The sequence below is a fragment of the Doryrhamphus excisus genome, linkage group LG12 (genome assembly GCF_037039965.1).
Source record: "Doryrhamphus excisus strain RoL-2023G ecotype Guam linkage group LG12, RoL_Dexc_Guam_v1.1, whole genome shotgun sequence".
Classification (NCBI taxonomy): Eukaryota; Metazoa; Chordata; class Actinopteri; order Syngnathiformes; family Syngnathidae; genus Doryrhamphus; species Doryrhamphus excisus.
Genome location: NC_136368.1, coordinates 14,788,639 through 14,803,724, shown reverse-complemented (window position 1 = coordinate 14,803,724; position 15,086 = coordinate 14,788,639). Strand labels below are relative to the sequence as shown.

The window sequence follows — 15,086 nt, the reverse complement described above, 5'->3', positions numbered from 1 at the left end:
CTTCAGTTCGTTGACAGGTTTCAGCACAGCTTGAAAGGACGGCCGCTGACGGAGCCTGTTCGCCTGGTGACCTTTGTGGAAACTGCTGTGGGACTGCTCAACTTTAAGGTAAATTAAAAACTACTCCTAGCAACCCATCCACTCCCAAATCGCCCCCACCATCCAAAAACATTCTGATGAGATTTTTTGTTGTTTGTCGATGATCAACTAAACTAAAAAACTAAAAATGTATATTTGTCTTTTAAAAACTGTAATATTCCTAATTCATCTGGTTACCAAGCACGCAAAATTGTTCCTCTATGTTTGATCAAGTGTATGGTACAGTCTTTTTATTACATATAAAACATTCTGGAAAAAGGCTGAATCTCATTTGGTCAGCAAATATTGTGCTTTGCCATTACGTATGCTTTGTGCAACATATTTCTCACCTCGCAGTAGATTAAATTAAAAAACAAAAACAATCCTCCGAGGTTCATTCCAGTTTATTGCAGCAATTACAGAAATTGTCATTTCATTGATGTAAAAATTTGGACTTGCATTTGGTTAGACAGCATCCACACGTTTTTTTTTTCCACTCTTTGCAAATTCATCTGAAAGGTTACTGAACTAGAGTAAAGAGAACCAGTTCTTTGTTAGCTATACTGTTGTATTTTACTATTTTTTTTACTATACTTTTCACTGAAATGTATGTATTTTGTCATTGTGGATTTTGCAAACATGTCATCCGCACTCTAATGCTCTTTATTGCATCCCAGCATATTACAGCAATCCCTATCACTGCAAAAACAATCATATTTGAAACAAGATCACTTTTTATGGGGACAACTTTGTGGTAAAAAAAATTGTGGTGCAAGCAAAATTTGCTTGGCAAGTGACTTAAAGAATATAGTAAGTCCTAAAATAAGAAAGCAGGTCTAAGTGTAAGCAAGTTGATCTTGCATAAAGCTAGATTTAAAGGGGAACTACACCTTTTTTTAATTTTGCCCATCATTCACGTGAAAACATGTGAAACATGAACATAACCATATATTTCTTTCATTCATTTCATTCTAGCACGAGAAAACAAGTTCTATGAGCTAGCTAGCAAGAGACGTCATGGGAAAACCCTCACATAAAAAATCTTACAAAAATGCGCACTGTGTTCCATTTACATACCTGTGTATATATAGCGATATTATTATTGTAGCAGGTAACATCAAATCAATTTTTATCTCAGGGACTAACACGGCGCGTTGCTAATCGCTAGTCTGAGTCATTCACAGGCAAGATATGGCAATATACTACATCTATTACATATTATCATCAGTGTACGTATTAATGCATAACCACAGTATGAATATCAATCAACATTGCAACGTTGTTAGAGTTTTTTTAATGGGCTTCATTGTTGAAATAGGTGTGTCCCAATGACGTCCGTTGTTAGCTTGCTAATATAAGCTTGTTTTCTCGTGTTATATTGCACAGAATAAGTTCATGTTTCATATAAGGATTGTGAACGATGGGCAAAATTCCCCCCAAAAAGTGCAGTAAGTAAAATGGTCCCATACAAGGTAAGATTTAAGGCAAATGCTCTTATAAGAGTCATACCTTGAGATTAAATTTTCTTTTTTGAGGCTAGACTGAAGAAAAATGTCATTTTATATGATAGTTTTAAGAATATTTATGTCTTATGCATTTATTTACTATAGTTTTTATTTGGGCTTGGACAGAGGTTTTCCCACAGACAGTCTCCTATTAATCTAATATGGAATGCTGGATGAATCCAGAGTACCCAGGGAGACCCACAGGTACTCTTGGGAGGATATGCAAACTCCACTCACAGATGCAGCAGAGATTTGAACGCAGGTTGCCTGATTGTGCCGCCAACGTGCTAACCCATTGAGTATCGCCAGGCTGAAGATTGGAATCAACACTGATGTCTGACAATGAAAAAAACATTGAAAGTGCTTGCTACGATCAACACTGAAATACAGTAACATTGAATTTCCAATCAATTCTGACAATGAATCAACCTCGATTCAAGTACGATATGTAATGTAGAACAGCATCAACATTGATGCAACTATATACAGTACATGATTGACATTATACATTGAAACAATGTTATTATTTAAGGGCCATTTCAACACTTTTTATGTATGTTTTTAATATGTTTCATTTTATTACTCTCTTTATGGCATACAGTACCGTAGTTCAACAAGGAGCATGCCAAAGTCGTCTACTTGTCAGAGACACCATTGCTTCAATGGTAGTGATGTCAGTAATAGACCATTTTGGAGCTTGCCCTGCAGAACTTAAAGTATTCATACTCTTTGAGTAAAGTAAAGTGATTTTTTTAATGTGTTTATATTAACCAAATGCTAATGTACCATTTGTGGGTTGCAAGCATTGAGTTTGCTGTCTCGGAACCCATAGTTTATATTCATATAATAAAGACCAGTATTTTAGAAGCGACATAGTTTTTTATGACCTCACCTGTCCACAAGAGGCACACTGTCTTTGTTTGAATTCATTATTACAATGTGATGTCAGCTGTTGGAATCTGAACTACATTCCCGCTATGACAGCTCCTCCAGGCACTACTATTCTGCTTGATACAACAGTATCAAAATAGGTGTTCAGAACATTCTCAGAGAGACTTACAAAAAAAAATCGGTTAATTCGAACAGAAATTTTCACCACAGTTGATGACTTTCTAATCCCTACTAGAGCTATCAAATATGATTAAAACAATTTGTAGAAGAAATATATTTTGCATGTGTCTGAACGCTTGTCTCTCAGCATTTCACACAATCAAGAGATCTTTCAAAAACTTAAAAGGGAGGCGTCCCGGCGGCGCTATCCTTCATGTTTGCGCCTGCTGGCAGCTTATTTAGTTGTCTAGTATTCTAATTTCAACCCTTGATAGAGAGTAAAGGCTAGGGAAGGGCTTTGCGTTCATTAGCATATTTGATAAGAGGGAAATGTATTTTGTAATGTGTTCTTTGTGTTTGTGTCTGTGTTCCTTGTGAAGACAAATCACAAAGCCAGACTCCGGGAACACTGGTATATAATTAGATTTAGCATTTTTATGCAGACATTCCCCCTGCTGGCCTGTAATGTGTACATGCACTGCTTCTTTCCAGGAGGTTTGCGAGGAAATCCATCGACTCACACCCAAGGCCTGCCTCCATCACGACGGCGTGGTGTTCGGCTCTGATGATTTTTGCGCAAGCATAGGTAGCTATTATGGCACTTGGTTACCCACGTGTGCTAATTCACTGCTAGATCTTTGTGCAGTGGTTGCGGGGAGCACCTGGTGAAATGTTGTATTGTGTCATGTGCAAATAACAAGGCTTTCATTATATTCATATCGTCAAAGAATGAACCAATTTCATTACGCAATACTTTATTAAGGAAAACCAATGGAAAACTCAGTCACAAGCATTAGTGTTATTTCTTGTCTTACAAGTGTTCAATGTAACCATACCACAATCCACTGGGTTGATCGCTGAAATTATTGGATGTTTAAAGTCGTTGAGGTTAGTGAGTTGAAGTGGAACAAAAACAAGATCTTTTATATATCCCCACAAGAAAACTAATCACACACAGTGATGTCTGGGGCACTTGCATTTGAGGAAAGACACTGTGGCAGCCATTAACAACTTAGGAAACGGCTCTTTTGAATGGTCACTGACTCATTAATTTACTTCATTCATTTAACATTTTCATGTAATAGTTTCATTTATTCTTGTAGTGGGCTGCATGGCGGATGAGTGGTTAGCACGCAGGCCTCACAGCTCGGAGACCCGAGTTCAATACCACCCCTGGCCATTTCTGTGTAGAGTTTGCATGTTCTCCCCGTACATGCGTGGGTTTTCTCTGGGTACTCCAAAAACATGCTAATTGGCTAATTGGCGACTCCAAATTGTCTATAGGTATGAATGTGAGTGTGAATGGTTGTTTGTCTATATGTGCCCTGTGATTGGCTGGCAACCAGTCCAGGCTGTACTCCGCCTGTCGCCCGAAGACAGCTGGGATAGGCTCCAGCACCCCCGGCAACCCTCGTGAGGATAAGCGGTACAAAATGAATGAATATTCTTGTAGTTGTAGTTGTTGTAGTGTTGTAGTACTACTGCTGTGTACAGTGAGTGTACTATAAGATAATGAATGCTCACAGTCTGGAAACAAAATATGAAATGCACCCCTGTGTGAGAGCAGCATTTGTTTTGTAGTGATACTGTATATTGTCCTGACTTCCTCACTCATCACCCCACGCTGTCCCCACTTCCTGTGCAACCCCGCTCCCCTTCCCCCTTGCCTTCCTTTCACATTAGCTCATCTCTCTTTTTGCACCTTAACACGTGACCTGCATGCTGTGTGTGTTTACGTTCAAAAAGGCGCCACACGGACCCAAGATGCCAAGGAGCTGCTCTACGCCAGGCAGAAAGTGGTCACCACCGCCAAGGCTTTTGGGCTGCAGGCAATCGACCTGGTGTACATTGACTACAAAGATGTGGAGGGGCTAAGGCAACAAGCCCGAGAGGGAGCTCTCATGGGCTTCACAGGTAAAATTCATTCTGTGGACCCACTTCCCAGGGGGATATCTACATGGAAACGTTTTCAAGTCAAAATGGCAAAGTATTTTATTGTTTCAGTCTTTCATCCAGACGGAAACGGCGTTCTGGGTGCCCTGAAATTATATTTTTGGAAACAGATTCCAGAGTGAGATAATCTGAAATCTTGTCGTTTACGTATAGACAACCTTAACCACTCTTTTATGGAAGAGATTACATCACTGACCTGTGGTCACCTGTCCCTAAAGCATTGCAGGCAAAAACGGTGATAGACAGGGATGGATGGACGGACAGATGGTTGGGTGGATGAATGGATGGATGAAAAAAACAACTAGCAAAGTAAAGGAATCTGAGCCTTGGAGCTAAACTTGTTATTATTCCAACCCACAATACAACAATTGTTACAAACGTGACATGTCAACAAAGTGTATGTAAGCAGAAACACATTGAAAAAAAGAAAAGAGTGAGATTCCTCAAGCTGACGAACTTAACGTGTCTATAAAAGTGCATTCAACCATCCCTGTTTATCTACTGCAGGTCAAGGTCTTGCATTTTTTTTTACAATAGGCACATTTTATACTACCTTGTCAAAACAAAAAGGGACAAAATATGACTTGGAAACTAGAGGAATCTGCAGCTTAGAGTTAAACCTCTTATTGTTTAAATTCACAATGCTAATAACTGAAAAAAATTAGGAAATACTAATTCTTCTTCAGAAATATGAGCATCTCATGGAAATGAATGCTGATATATGCATATGCTAACTTCCCAGCTTTGAAACCTCAGCACCAGCACCAGTCTGTATCCAGTGTATACAGTATGTGATTTTGCATTTTTACATCAAACCTATTTTTTTATTGCAGCTCAATTAGGCAGCAAATTAGTCAGGCTGCCTAATATTCCCCCATGCCTTAAATACAAAGCTTACACATATTTGTTTATTTAACTTCAATATGTGCTTTAAGGTGTTGTACATGGATTTATCATGCCTGTCACTAATGCACCTGTGGGGTTTTTTTCTATCTTCTGTGTTAAGCAAATTATGAACAATGTACTACGGCTGTTAAATGCTCTGACATTTCTATGCATGAAAAATGCAGGAGTGATTAAAGAGCTATCTGTCAAAAGCATTGACTTTTAACAGTGCTCTGTGTAGCCAAGCAACAAACACCACAATTTGTGTGCGCACATGCAGTGGGACTCACTAAACGGGGCAGCCTACTCTGGGGATATTCTGATTTCCCCCCATTGTATTGCATATTTGTACATGTTCAGATTTGAAGTGCTGGATTAGTGGCTCACAAAAGCACTGTGTGTAAAAAAGCTACTAATAGCCCTAAAGCATTGCAGGCAAAAACGGTGATACCTGAGCAGTAATTGATGTTGGCATTGCCTCACCTGCCACGGAAAAGACTACTCTATTGCTGAGAAATTTGATTTATACGGCCTCTTTAATGTGGCCGCTTATTTTCTGTTAAGCATTCATGTTCCAGGTACTGAGACTCCTTGAAAATACGTTCTGACAACATGCTCTGCTTTTTAAGAGGACCACGTTTCACTTCCCTGCCTGTGAACCCTACCCATCACTCGCCTGACAGCAGTTTGCCAAATAGCCGTCATCCAGTGAGGTGACGGCAACACATGGCAGTCTGCGATTGGCCACCAGGCATGCATGATGCATTTTGGGGAGGAGGTGGCACCTTATCTTTGCTGTCCCTGCACCTTTTTAAAACTGGCAGCCAAGCATTGACTTTTTCTGAAATAGATGCAACTTATGCTGATTATACTGATTATGTTTGTGAATTTTTTTTTTATTGTGCAGACTCAAACATAGTCCTACATTTTAACTGCATGGCCTTTAACTGGCTGCACTAAATAAACTAATTATTAGAAAATGCAGTAATATTAAAACACAAAATGTGTGTCTTACTATGTAATAAAAAAGTTATGGTGTCATAGGTATATTCATAGAATTACAAGAAAACTGTAAAAGTTTTATGACAAACCTGTAATTTTACAGGCATAGTTGTAGCATTACAAGCTAAAAGTTGCAATTTTATTGTAAAAGTTTTAATTCTAAGACAGTAAAGTTGGAAGAGGTGCAAGGAAAAGATACAAAGAAGATGTATTTTTGTATTAATTGAGAATAAAGCTGGATCATAAGAAAACATCAAAAAGTAGTAAAGTTGTAGAATTATTACAAAAAAAAAATTTAAGTCATTTTGACGGAAATAAAGTAGTACTCTGATCAAAAGTCGAACATTTTTAAATTCAATTTTCAAAAAAATTACAAATCACTCATCAGAAAAGTATTCTAGTAAAAGTCAGACTTATAATTTTACTACTCCCCCCCTTTTATTTTCAGTGTGGCCACTGGTATTGAGGGACTCCCTGGCTAGCCAACAAGTGTGTGTGGTTACAGTCCCTCAGCTGAACACACACACACACACACACACACACACACACACAGGCTTTTAATGCACTTGTCCTCACATCCATGCAAACATGAGATGAGTGTTTTTAAAATAAATGTCTGGTAGCGCACAAAGGCGTTGAAGGGTTGCAGCCTAATTAATGATGTCAGTAGACGTTCAACAGCCTGGAACCGCAGTGTGTGTGTGTGTGTGTGTGTGTGTGTGTGTGTGTGTGCAGTATGTAAGTGTGTATTTGTGGGGGTTAACCGGGGTGAGAGCAGTTTGAATGAAGGGATTGGGCTCCTCTCCTCCTCCTCTTCTTCCCTCCTTTTGCACTTCCTCTCGGGTTTGCTTCCTTGGGCTCGGCCCACCTTTTAAGGATTTGCTCAGCCGTCGTCGCCGCCAGACATTTTCATAACCAGCGTAACTTATCACAACATGTTTGATCTGTCAATGTACATGGGATTATGTCTGTCATATTTAACCAGGAGGGCTTTTTTGGGGGGGGGTGGGTGTGGTAAATACTGATTAAGGTTTAGGGTCAGTTTTTAAATTTCTGAATTCATGTACATTTTACATGATTTGTTAACTTTTTTTTACTCCAGTACTGTATAATTATTAAGATTGTGGAATGGTCTAATATTTTGCTTGTTTTGGTTGCTGTGCTTAACACTTCTAACGTATATCACAGTTTACTTTCTATACACTCACCAGCCACATCTAATAGTATTCTATACAAATTATAATTTCTATACTAATGCTCAATTTTATCAATTTCATCCAAGAGGGATTCATTTAAAAATATGATTGTGTTTTCGGTGTGTATCATGACGATCCCTGTTTCTAATATTTAGCCCTCATACCCTATAAATAAGCTCAGTTAATCAAAACTAATCATTTTTTTGGCCATTTTGTAAAAGGCATTTTTCAGACCACTCAACAATAGATGTAAATAAATAGATAACCTTTTTATCAGAAACGTGCAAATTTATTATGAATAGCTTTTGTCATATCCCTCCTCCTTAGTTCCCATCATTCAGCATTATTTCCTCCTCTCTGCCTTCTTTTTTTTATTATTCATTTAAAGACGCAAATTATTTCACAGGACACTAAATGAATGTGTGTGTGCAGCGGTATCATTAGAGGACACAATGATGTGTGAATTAATACGACACCTTACCACACACGCACAACACAACAAGTGGAGTATTTTCTCAATAAATGTTATTAGACATTTGCTCTTGAATGTTATACTGCTGTTAAATTACAAGTGCCTCAACGTGTGCGGGGTGGTGTGCACACTCTCCTCACAGTAGTCATACAGTATAAACACACACAATTAACTTTTCCTCTTGTGGTGCCCAAATTATTCAGTGTTGTCAGCTCTTTTTTTAATGTCAGACAAAATCTCCTTTTACACAAGCTCAACAGTCCAGTTGCAATTGATTGAATGGCCTGATTATTAGTAACTGGGATTTTTTTTTTTTACTATTTCCATTTTTTATTATTTCAAAAATATGATAAAATATTAGTAATTTGTGTTTATTTTTCTGCATTTAGGTAAACAGGTCATCCACCCCAGCCAGGTCCATGCTGTGCAGGAGGAGTTCTCTCCAAGTCAGCAGAGGATCCAGTGGGCTACAGAGCTCATTGCTGCATTTGAACAGCACCAGAAGGACGGAAAGGTAACACCTAATAATCACTGGTGTCATATTTTTTAAACTGGACTGTATAAATATAAAGCATGTTTTTCCCTGTTTTTAAAAGGTAAGTCAAAAAGGACTCCATAGTGTTTGATGCATTTGCACTTTTTTTGTGGGAGGATGATGTGTCCATAAAACCACTGAAGCTGCTCCCTCATTTAAAGCTCAGTTAAATTCCTAAACGCTGCAATTTGAATGCAACTTCAAAGCCATTAAAAGGCACTGAACTCGCACAAATTAAGCATTTATAAAGACTTGGTGAAAATATCACAAGTGTCCTCTTTTGTGTGTCCTCTGGCATAGCGCTGTAGCTCGGTACAATACCTACTGTACACCCTTGGGTGACTCTCAGAGACGACATAGGAGGATGAGGGTGGGGGTGAGGTAGTGGGGGGAAGTCCTCAGGCCAATTAAGTGTACAATATTATTGTTCCTAATTTAGTGCATGGTTGGATCCTATGTGTTGAGCTCTGTGGGTTATCTGCTGAGGTAATACACAATCTGCCCACAACTCTCTTTTCTGCCCACCAGGACAGCTCTTAGCGAGCGTTGCCCGAGGGACTCGTATAAACGCATCCCTCTGTCTGTATGTGTGTGTGTGTGTGTGTGTGTGTGTGTGTGTGTGTGTGTGTTCATTTGTGCTTGTGCAAAAGCTTGAGCGAATTTACTTCCTTATGGTAGTGGTGCCTCCTTTTCATACACTTCCAGATATTGCTCAATATCCAACACCTGGCATTGTGGGTTAATGAGAATTTAGTATGAAATTCTACAGATATAGTACAGTACAATCATTCATCACACAAATAGAAAACAACAAGACATTATTCCCCAAATATGGCTACCTCGCTTTCACGTGATCCTTTCTCCAGCCTCATCCTATTCTAATAGCATGGTTTTGTCACGTATGAGTATTGATGGCACTTTAACAAACTTCAACACAATATTCCGAAAATATGGCAGACATTAGTTGGAATATTCTACAAAAAAAGTTAACTATGCACATTAACCACAACAAAAACGGCCAACAGATGACTTCAAAATACTTTACCCCCAAAAATATCAGATTTTGCTAATTGTCCAAAGCACTCAAATGCACACAGAGTATGTTATGTTTTGTAATTAGTACGCAAAATGTATTTTTTAGAACCACATACATTTCTGTTAATTGCATTATGCTTACAGAAATTACTTCTAAATTCACTAGTACAAAAAACTACATTTTCTTGTAAAATCTGTGTAGTTCACAACTGACTTTTAATCAGTGCTGCAAATAAATAACAAAACTACTGTATATCATATCAACATACAGATGACCTTTTCCCCCCACCTACAATGTTTTTGTGTTTATTACTTACTTTTTACTTTACTTTTTATTATCTACATTTTTCCATATCAGCATCACACCAGCTTACACACACACACACTACCCTGCAAATGCTGTGTTTTACTACAGCAATGTCACATTTTCCCTAAATTCCATGGCAATAAGCGTACATTATTGTAAAAAAAAAAAAATGAAGCCTACTAAATTCTTAGGCTTCCAAATCTAAATTGAGTTAATAAGTAACATGATCACCTTGTCATGCACTTTTATTGTAATTATTTGAAGTTGTGTGTTGTTGTAATGTCCCTTTTTTGAATGTGTCCCAGGGTGCGTTCACTTTCCACGGAAGTATGATTGACATGCCCTCGCTCAAGCAAGCGAAGAACATCATTTCACTCTCTGCCGCCATGCCACAGATATAAGGAGGAAGCGAGTGAAGCTGGTGTTGGTGCTGGGGGTAGGGAGGGTGAGTGGTCTTCTCTTCCCAGATCAGGACTACCTGACACCAAGAGGACAGTGTTGTTTTAATCCAAAAGAAGATATGAAATGAGCCATCATGCAGTGGACGTTGTGGATGAAATCTGCCGCCTATAATTTGAGAATTGCCGCCCTCTGGTTCCGCCGGGTGCACGGATCATCATGCTGTTATGTCGTACCCACACCTCCGGCCCTCGACGAGGTCAACAAGAAAGCATCTTGATGTTCCCTAAAAGGGTAAACAAACACAATTTTGATTTGCAGGGGATCTATTCACCAAGGGCCCCCAATTGGTCCCCCCACCTTTTTCCCCTCCCTGTTTTTTGCTCGGGGGGCCAGCTCACAAACACGGAACTGCTTGAAATCACCATTTAGCTTCTATGTGTCGGTCCCTTTAGCAAAAGTCATGCAGCTCCTTGCGGGTGCTACCTGCAGGTGTAACTGTGGAGAAATATAATAAAAGCTGCCTGATCTCTCATTTAAGGTGAAGCCACTTTATTCCAAGCGGGCATCTCTTACAGTACTTGGGTCCCAGCAGTGGTGCACGTCCTACTATCACGGTACAATGTGTCGGTGTGGAACGGAGCACAGGCAGCCAAAGCAATGTTGCCCCAGCAGACACGGTTCGAGTCTTTTGTCTTCTCTTGACGGCAGGCTTGGTAGGATAATTGGGGGGGTGTCGCTAATGCTTGGTAGTGCCATTGGTGACCATGGTAATGAAAGGCGCCGTACCTCCCTTTTACACCCCACCTCGTCCACCCATCTTCCCCTCTCTTTCTTGACACTGTATGATGTATTGTGTCTGCACACAGATCCGGGTCTGCGCCAGGACCGGACCAGACACACACACCGAAAAAAAAAAAAAAAACAGTGGCCAAACCAAAGGCCCGACAGTAAGCCGTCTGTCTGGCATTTGGCCACATTTCTCCTCCCGCTCCACTTTTTTCCCCACTATTCACAAGCTGCGTGTTTGTTTGTTTTCACCCAACTGTTGCCGAGGTCGGCGGACAAAACGCTTACGACTATTTATTGCTTTCATTAAGTGAATACACACATACACACACAGCTATGCCTGCAACTTCAAGCCGCTGGTGTTGTTAATATAGCTGTAAAAAAATATTTTGAATAATAAGTTATGTAAGTGGAATGAATAGAGAGACATGTCATTTTATTTTATATGTTTAAATAATTAATTGTATAATGGCAAATGTATGTGTGTGTGGGGGGGGGGGTGCTGGTGTTGCGATATGTGGCACATTTTGGTCATTTTCAGCTCAGCTTGTGCGCCGTGTCTGCAGAATGTGTTGCACAGGTTTTTGCCATGTTTCTTGCACCCATGGAGTTCATCACATACGGGGTGGGGAGTGTACTGGCAGGCACAGGAAAATTGTTTTCTTTTTTTTTTTTTTTTTAAATACTTTTTTGTGTGTAGTTGTTGGAAGACACGGGTCTCCTCAATGTTGTACAGATTTTGCCTTTTTTCATTCCCCGTGGAGGGGATCATTTGAGAAAAGGGGCTGCACAGGAAATTATTCCAGTTTGAACTTTTTTATGCTAATTCCCAATAAATATGCATGAAAATTTGACTCCACGCTGACACTTTTAATGTTCTTAATGTTTCAGAGACTGTTGAAGTGCGAATTTAGTAGGCATTTTTTCAGTACATTTTGTGGGTTATTTAAAAAAAAAACAATAAGTGAAGATCGTTACTTTTTCTTACAAAAATGTCATTTTTGTTGCATTTCTTTCATGTTTCTTTCTTAAGTGTGTTGCACAGGTTTAGGAATTTTTGTTTTCCCCCTCCCATGGAGTTCGTCAATGCAGGGTCTGCGTAATAAAAGCCTGGGGGCTGGTGCAGAGGGAAATTGTGCAGAGCTTAACTTTTTTTGTATGATTTCTTACAAATACATCTGAGTTTTATTTAAAAATGACATTTTGTTTTACTTAAATGCATGTCATATTTTGTTGGAAATGAGAGCATTTAGCATAATAGCGTTTAGCATAATATCAGTTAACAGTTTTTATGTAATGTTTTGCACAGGTGTTTTTTTTCATCCTCCAATGAAGTTAATCACTTATGATGCGGTGTGCACACACAGACACAGTCACACTCATGTTGTTACTGGGAATGTAACAAAGGGATTAATATTTTGTCGGATTTTCTACTAAATCCCCCAGAAGTTTTGTCAGGTTTCAATTTTCTTTTTATTTCCAGTGTATTTTTACTGCATGACAAACTAAACTTACACCCTTCTCAGTTATAACATTTATTCAGTAGCATAAATTTCCAAAAAATTTTGGGGGGAGTTTTTTGTTTTTTTTATTTAATAAATATATATATGAACTATTGTAATGTATGGCTTTTTAAATGCAAAATATGTCCTTTTTGTGGCTTTTTCTAGCAAAACATTTCATTTTCAGTGCTACGAGATGACCATTTTTGTGGAATATGTTGCATAAGTCTCCCCCAACACAGACATCCACAAATGAGGTAAAGTTTCACCAAACATTCTATTTTCAATAGTTTTAAAATCTTACTACCATGTACTTTACCCCCAGAATATAGTTGATTTAGATGCTTGTTTGGATGCCGGATCTTGCAGAGGCTGGTGTCCCACAAAGAGGAAGGAAGGATGGAAAAGGTCAGGAGTTGTCGGAAATCGTGTGAGTATATCTTAATTTTTCCTAATTTATGTGTTCATTCAAAATAGCCTTTATTTGCATTTGTGTGGCACTGTGTGAAATAAAAACTATTCCAATGGCATTCCTGCAAATTAGAGGATTTCCCTGAGTGTGTTTCTCTACTGTGTAATGCTACATGACATTTCTATTATGCGTGGAACTGATATAATCTCCTCAGCCTGCTCTGCAGCTTTATTTAAACACATCTTCAGTCTTTTTCCCTGAGAGAGAGAAGGATAGAGTAAATTACAATTAACACGATTAGAACCGTCACCCAAATCAATTAAGCTGCGAGCAATGTTTCATAAGGGGCTGCTAATGTGTTGCCAGAAATTGCTTCTCATAAAATGATAAGGGGGCGGAGGAAAAATGCATATATGCAAAACAAGCAATGGAGGAAAATTAAAAGGGAGCGTTTTACATATTTTTCCATTAATCTTAATGGGACCCGTGTGGCAAATGTGGCTTTATTCTAATTCTCCCCCCCCTCCTCCCCCCTGTGGATGGGATGCTACAAGTAATGACTTGATGTTTTAATAGTCTTCTAATGACAATATATGAGCAGCTAATTGCAACCAAACAGGAGGAAATATTGTTGTAAAACATGCTAATCAATCAGGATTAAATATTTAATTAGGAATAATGTCTCAATGAGATCATCTTGAAGTAAGTTTTATTTATTTGTATGGTGCTCCATAAAGGGAGACACATTAGCAGACATTTATTAATCCCCAAAGGGAAATTGGGGGAAGATATTGATCTAATTGAGTGAATCATTTAATAAATATATTAAATATAAATATATGTATTTTTTGTACAGTGGGAACCCAATAAATTAGAATATCTTCTAAAATGTAATTTTATTTCAGTACAACTCAAGAAAGTGAAATATTTCTAAATTTCTTAAACATTATGATGATTCGAGCTTATGGCTCATAAAATTCAGTATCTTCAAAAATTCTAAAACTTGTCAAAAGTTGAATATTGTAAATTACTGGTTCATGCTCTAATCAGCACAAGAACTTAAAAAAGTTCCTGAGCCTTAGTTGGTCTCTTAGTCTGACCTAAACTATAACTTTTGCATGATATTGTCATTTATTTAGATTTACCTCGTTCATGTAATTAACACAATTATTCATTACTTTAAAAACGAATTAGTTATAGTTAGTAGTTACTTCCCCCCAAAAAGTTTTTGAATTAGTATCATCAGTACACCATCGTAAATGTAACTATTTATTGTTATTGTTTGAAAAACTTTGAGATAAGTGGCATGTGCCATTAAGCGTTTACTATGAAAGACTTCCGATGTCCATGAATTCACCTTGTTTGAGTGTGAATACTGAGTACTGCTGTTGAAATGTTAAAGGAAAAATACACATTTGGGGGAATCATTCTTATGTGAAACATGAAAACGTTCTTCCTTCTCTTTTCTGTGCATTCCAGCGAGAGAAAACAAGTTAGCCAACAATGAACGTCTTGGGAGATGCCTAGTATTTCAAGGCTAAAGCACTAACAAAACACACTAAATAAAACACCAACAGTGTTCCATTTACATAACTGACCTGTATATTAACCAAGCTCCAGCAATATTGTTATTGTAGTAGTTAACATGAAAAAGTCTATTTATCTGGCAACTAGCCGCTCGCCACAGATGAAAAAGTCGATACCCATTGCTCTCAATTTTCTTAGGAAGACCCAACACGATGCTGGTTTGCATTTTGTACCTGAGAAATAGAGAACGAGTGAGAATAGAGTGGACATCGTAAGTGCCATATGCTGCTGTTGTTGACGGAAGTAGTGTAAGCCCCTGACCTAAAACAGTGCGCAAAATACTGTAAGTATTACACATCATTATCATATCAGCATGTATATCAAACAATAAAACGTTGTTAGAGGTTTTTGTTTAGTTTTGATGGTGCATATGGTCCCT

The 15,086-nt window shown here is 38.4% G+C and overlaps 1 protein-coding gene across 1 annotated transcript in view; it reads left to right on the top strand.

Annotated features, from left to right (window-relative positions):
- The window catches only part of clybl (citrate lyase beta like), a 55,921-nt gene extending 44,969 nt beyond the window's left edge, over positions 1-10,952 (top strand). Inside the window, exons 4-8 of the mRNA XM_058081793.2 lie at positions 7-108; positions 3,126-3,219; positions 4,380-4,547; positions 8,531-8,655; positions 10,324-10,952. Coding sequence (XP_057937776.2) covers positions 7-108; positions 3,126-3,219; positions 4,380-4,547; positions 8,531-8,655; positions 10,324-10,419 — 585 coding nt within the window. The 3' untranslated portion in view covers positions 10,420-10,952. The remainder of the gene's footprint in view (positions 1-6; positions 109-3,125; positions 3,220-4,379; positions 4,548-8,530; positions 8,656-10,323) is intronic.
- The last annotated feature ends 4,134 nt before the right edge of the window (positions 10,953-15,086 follow it).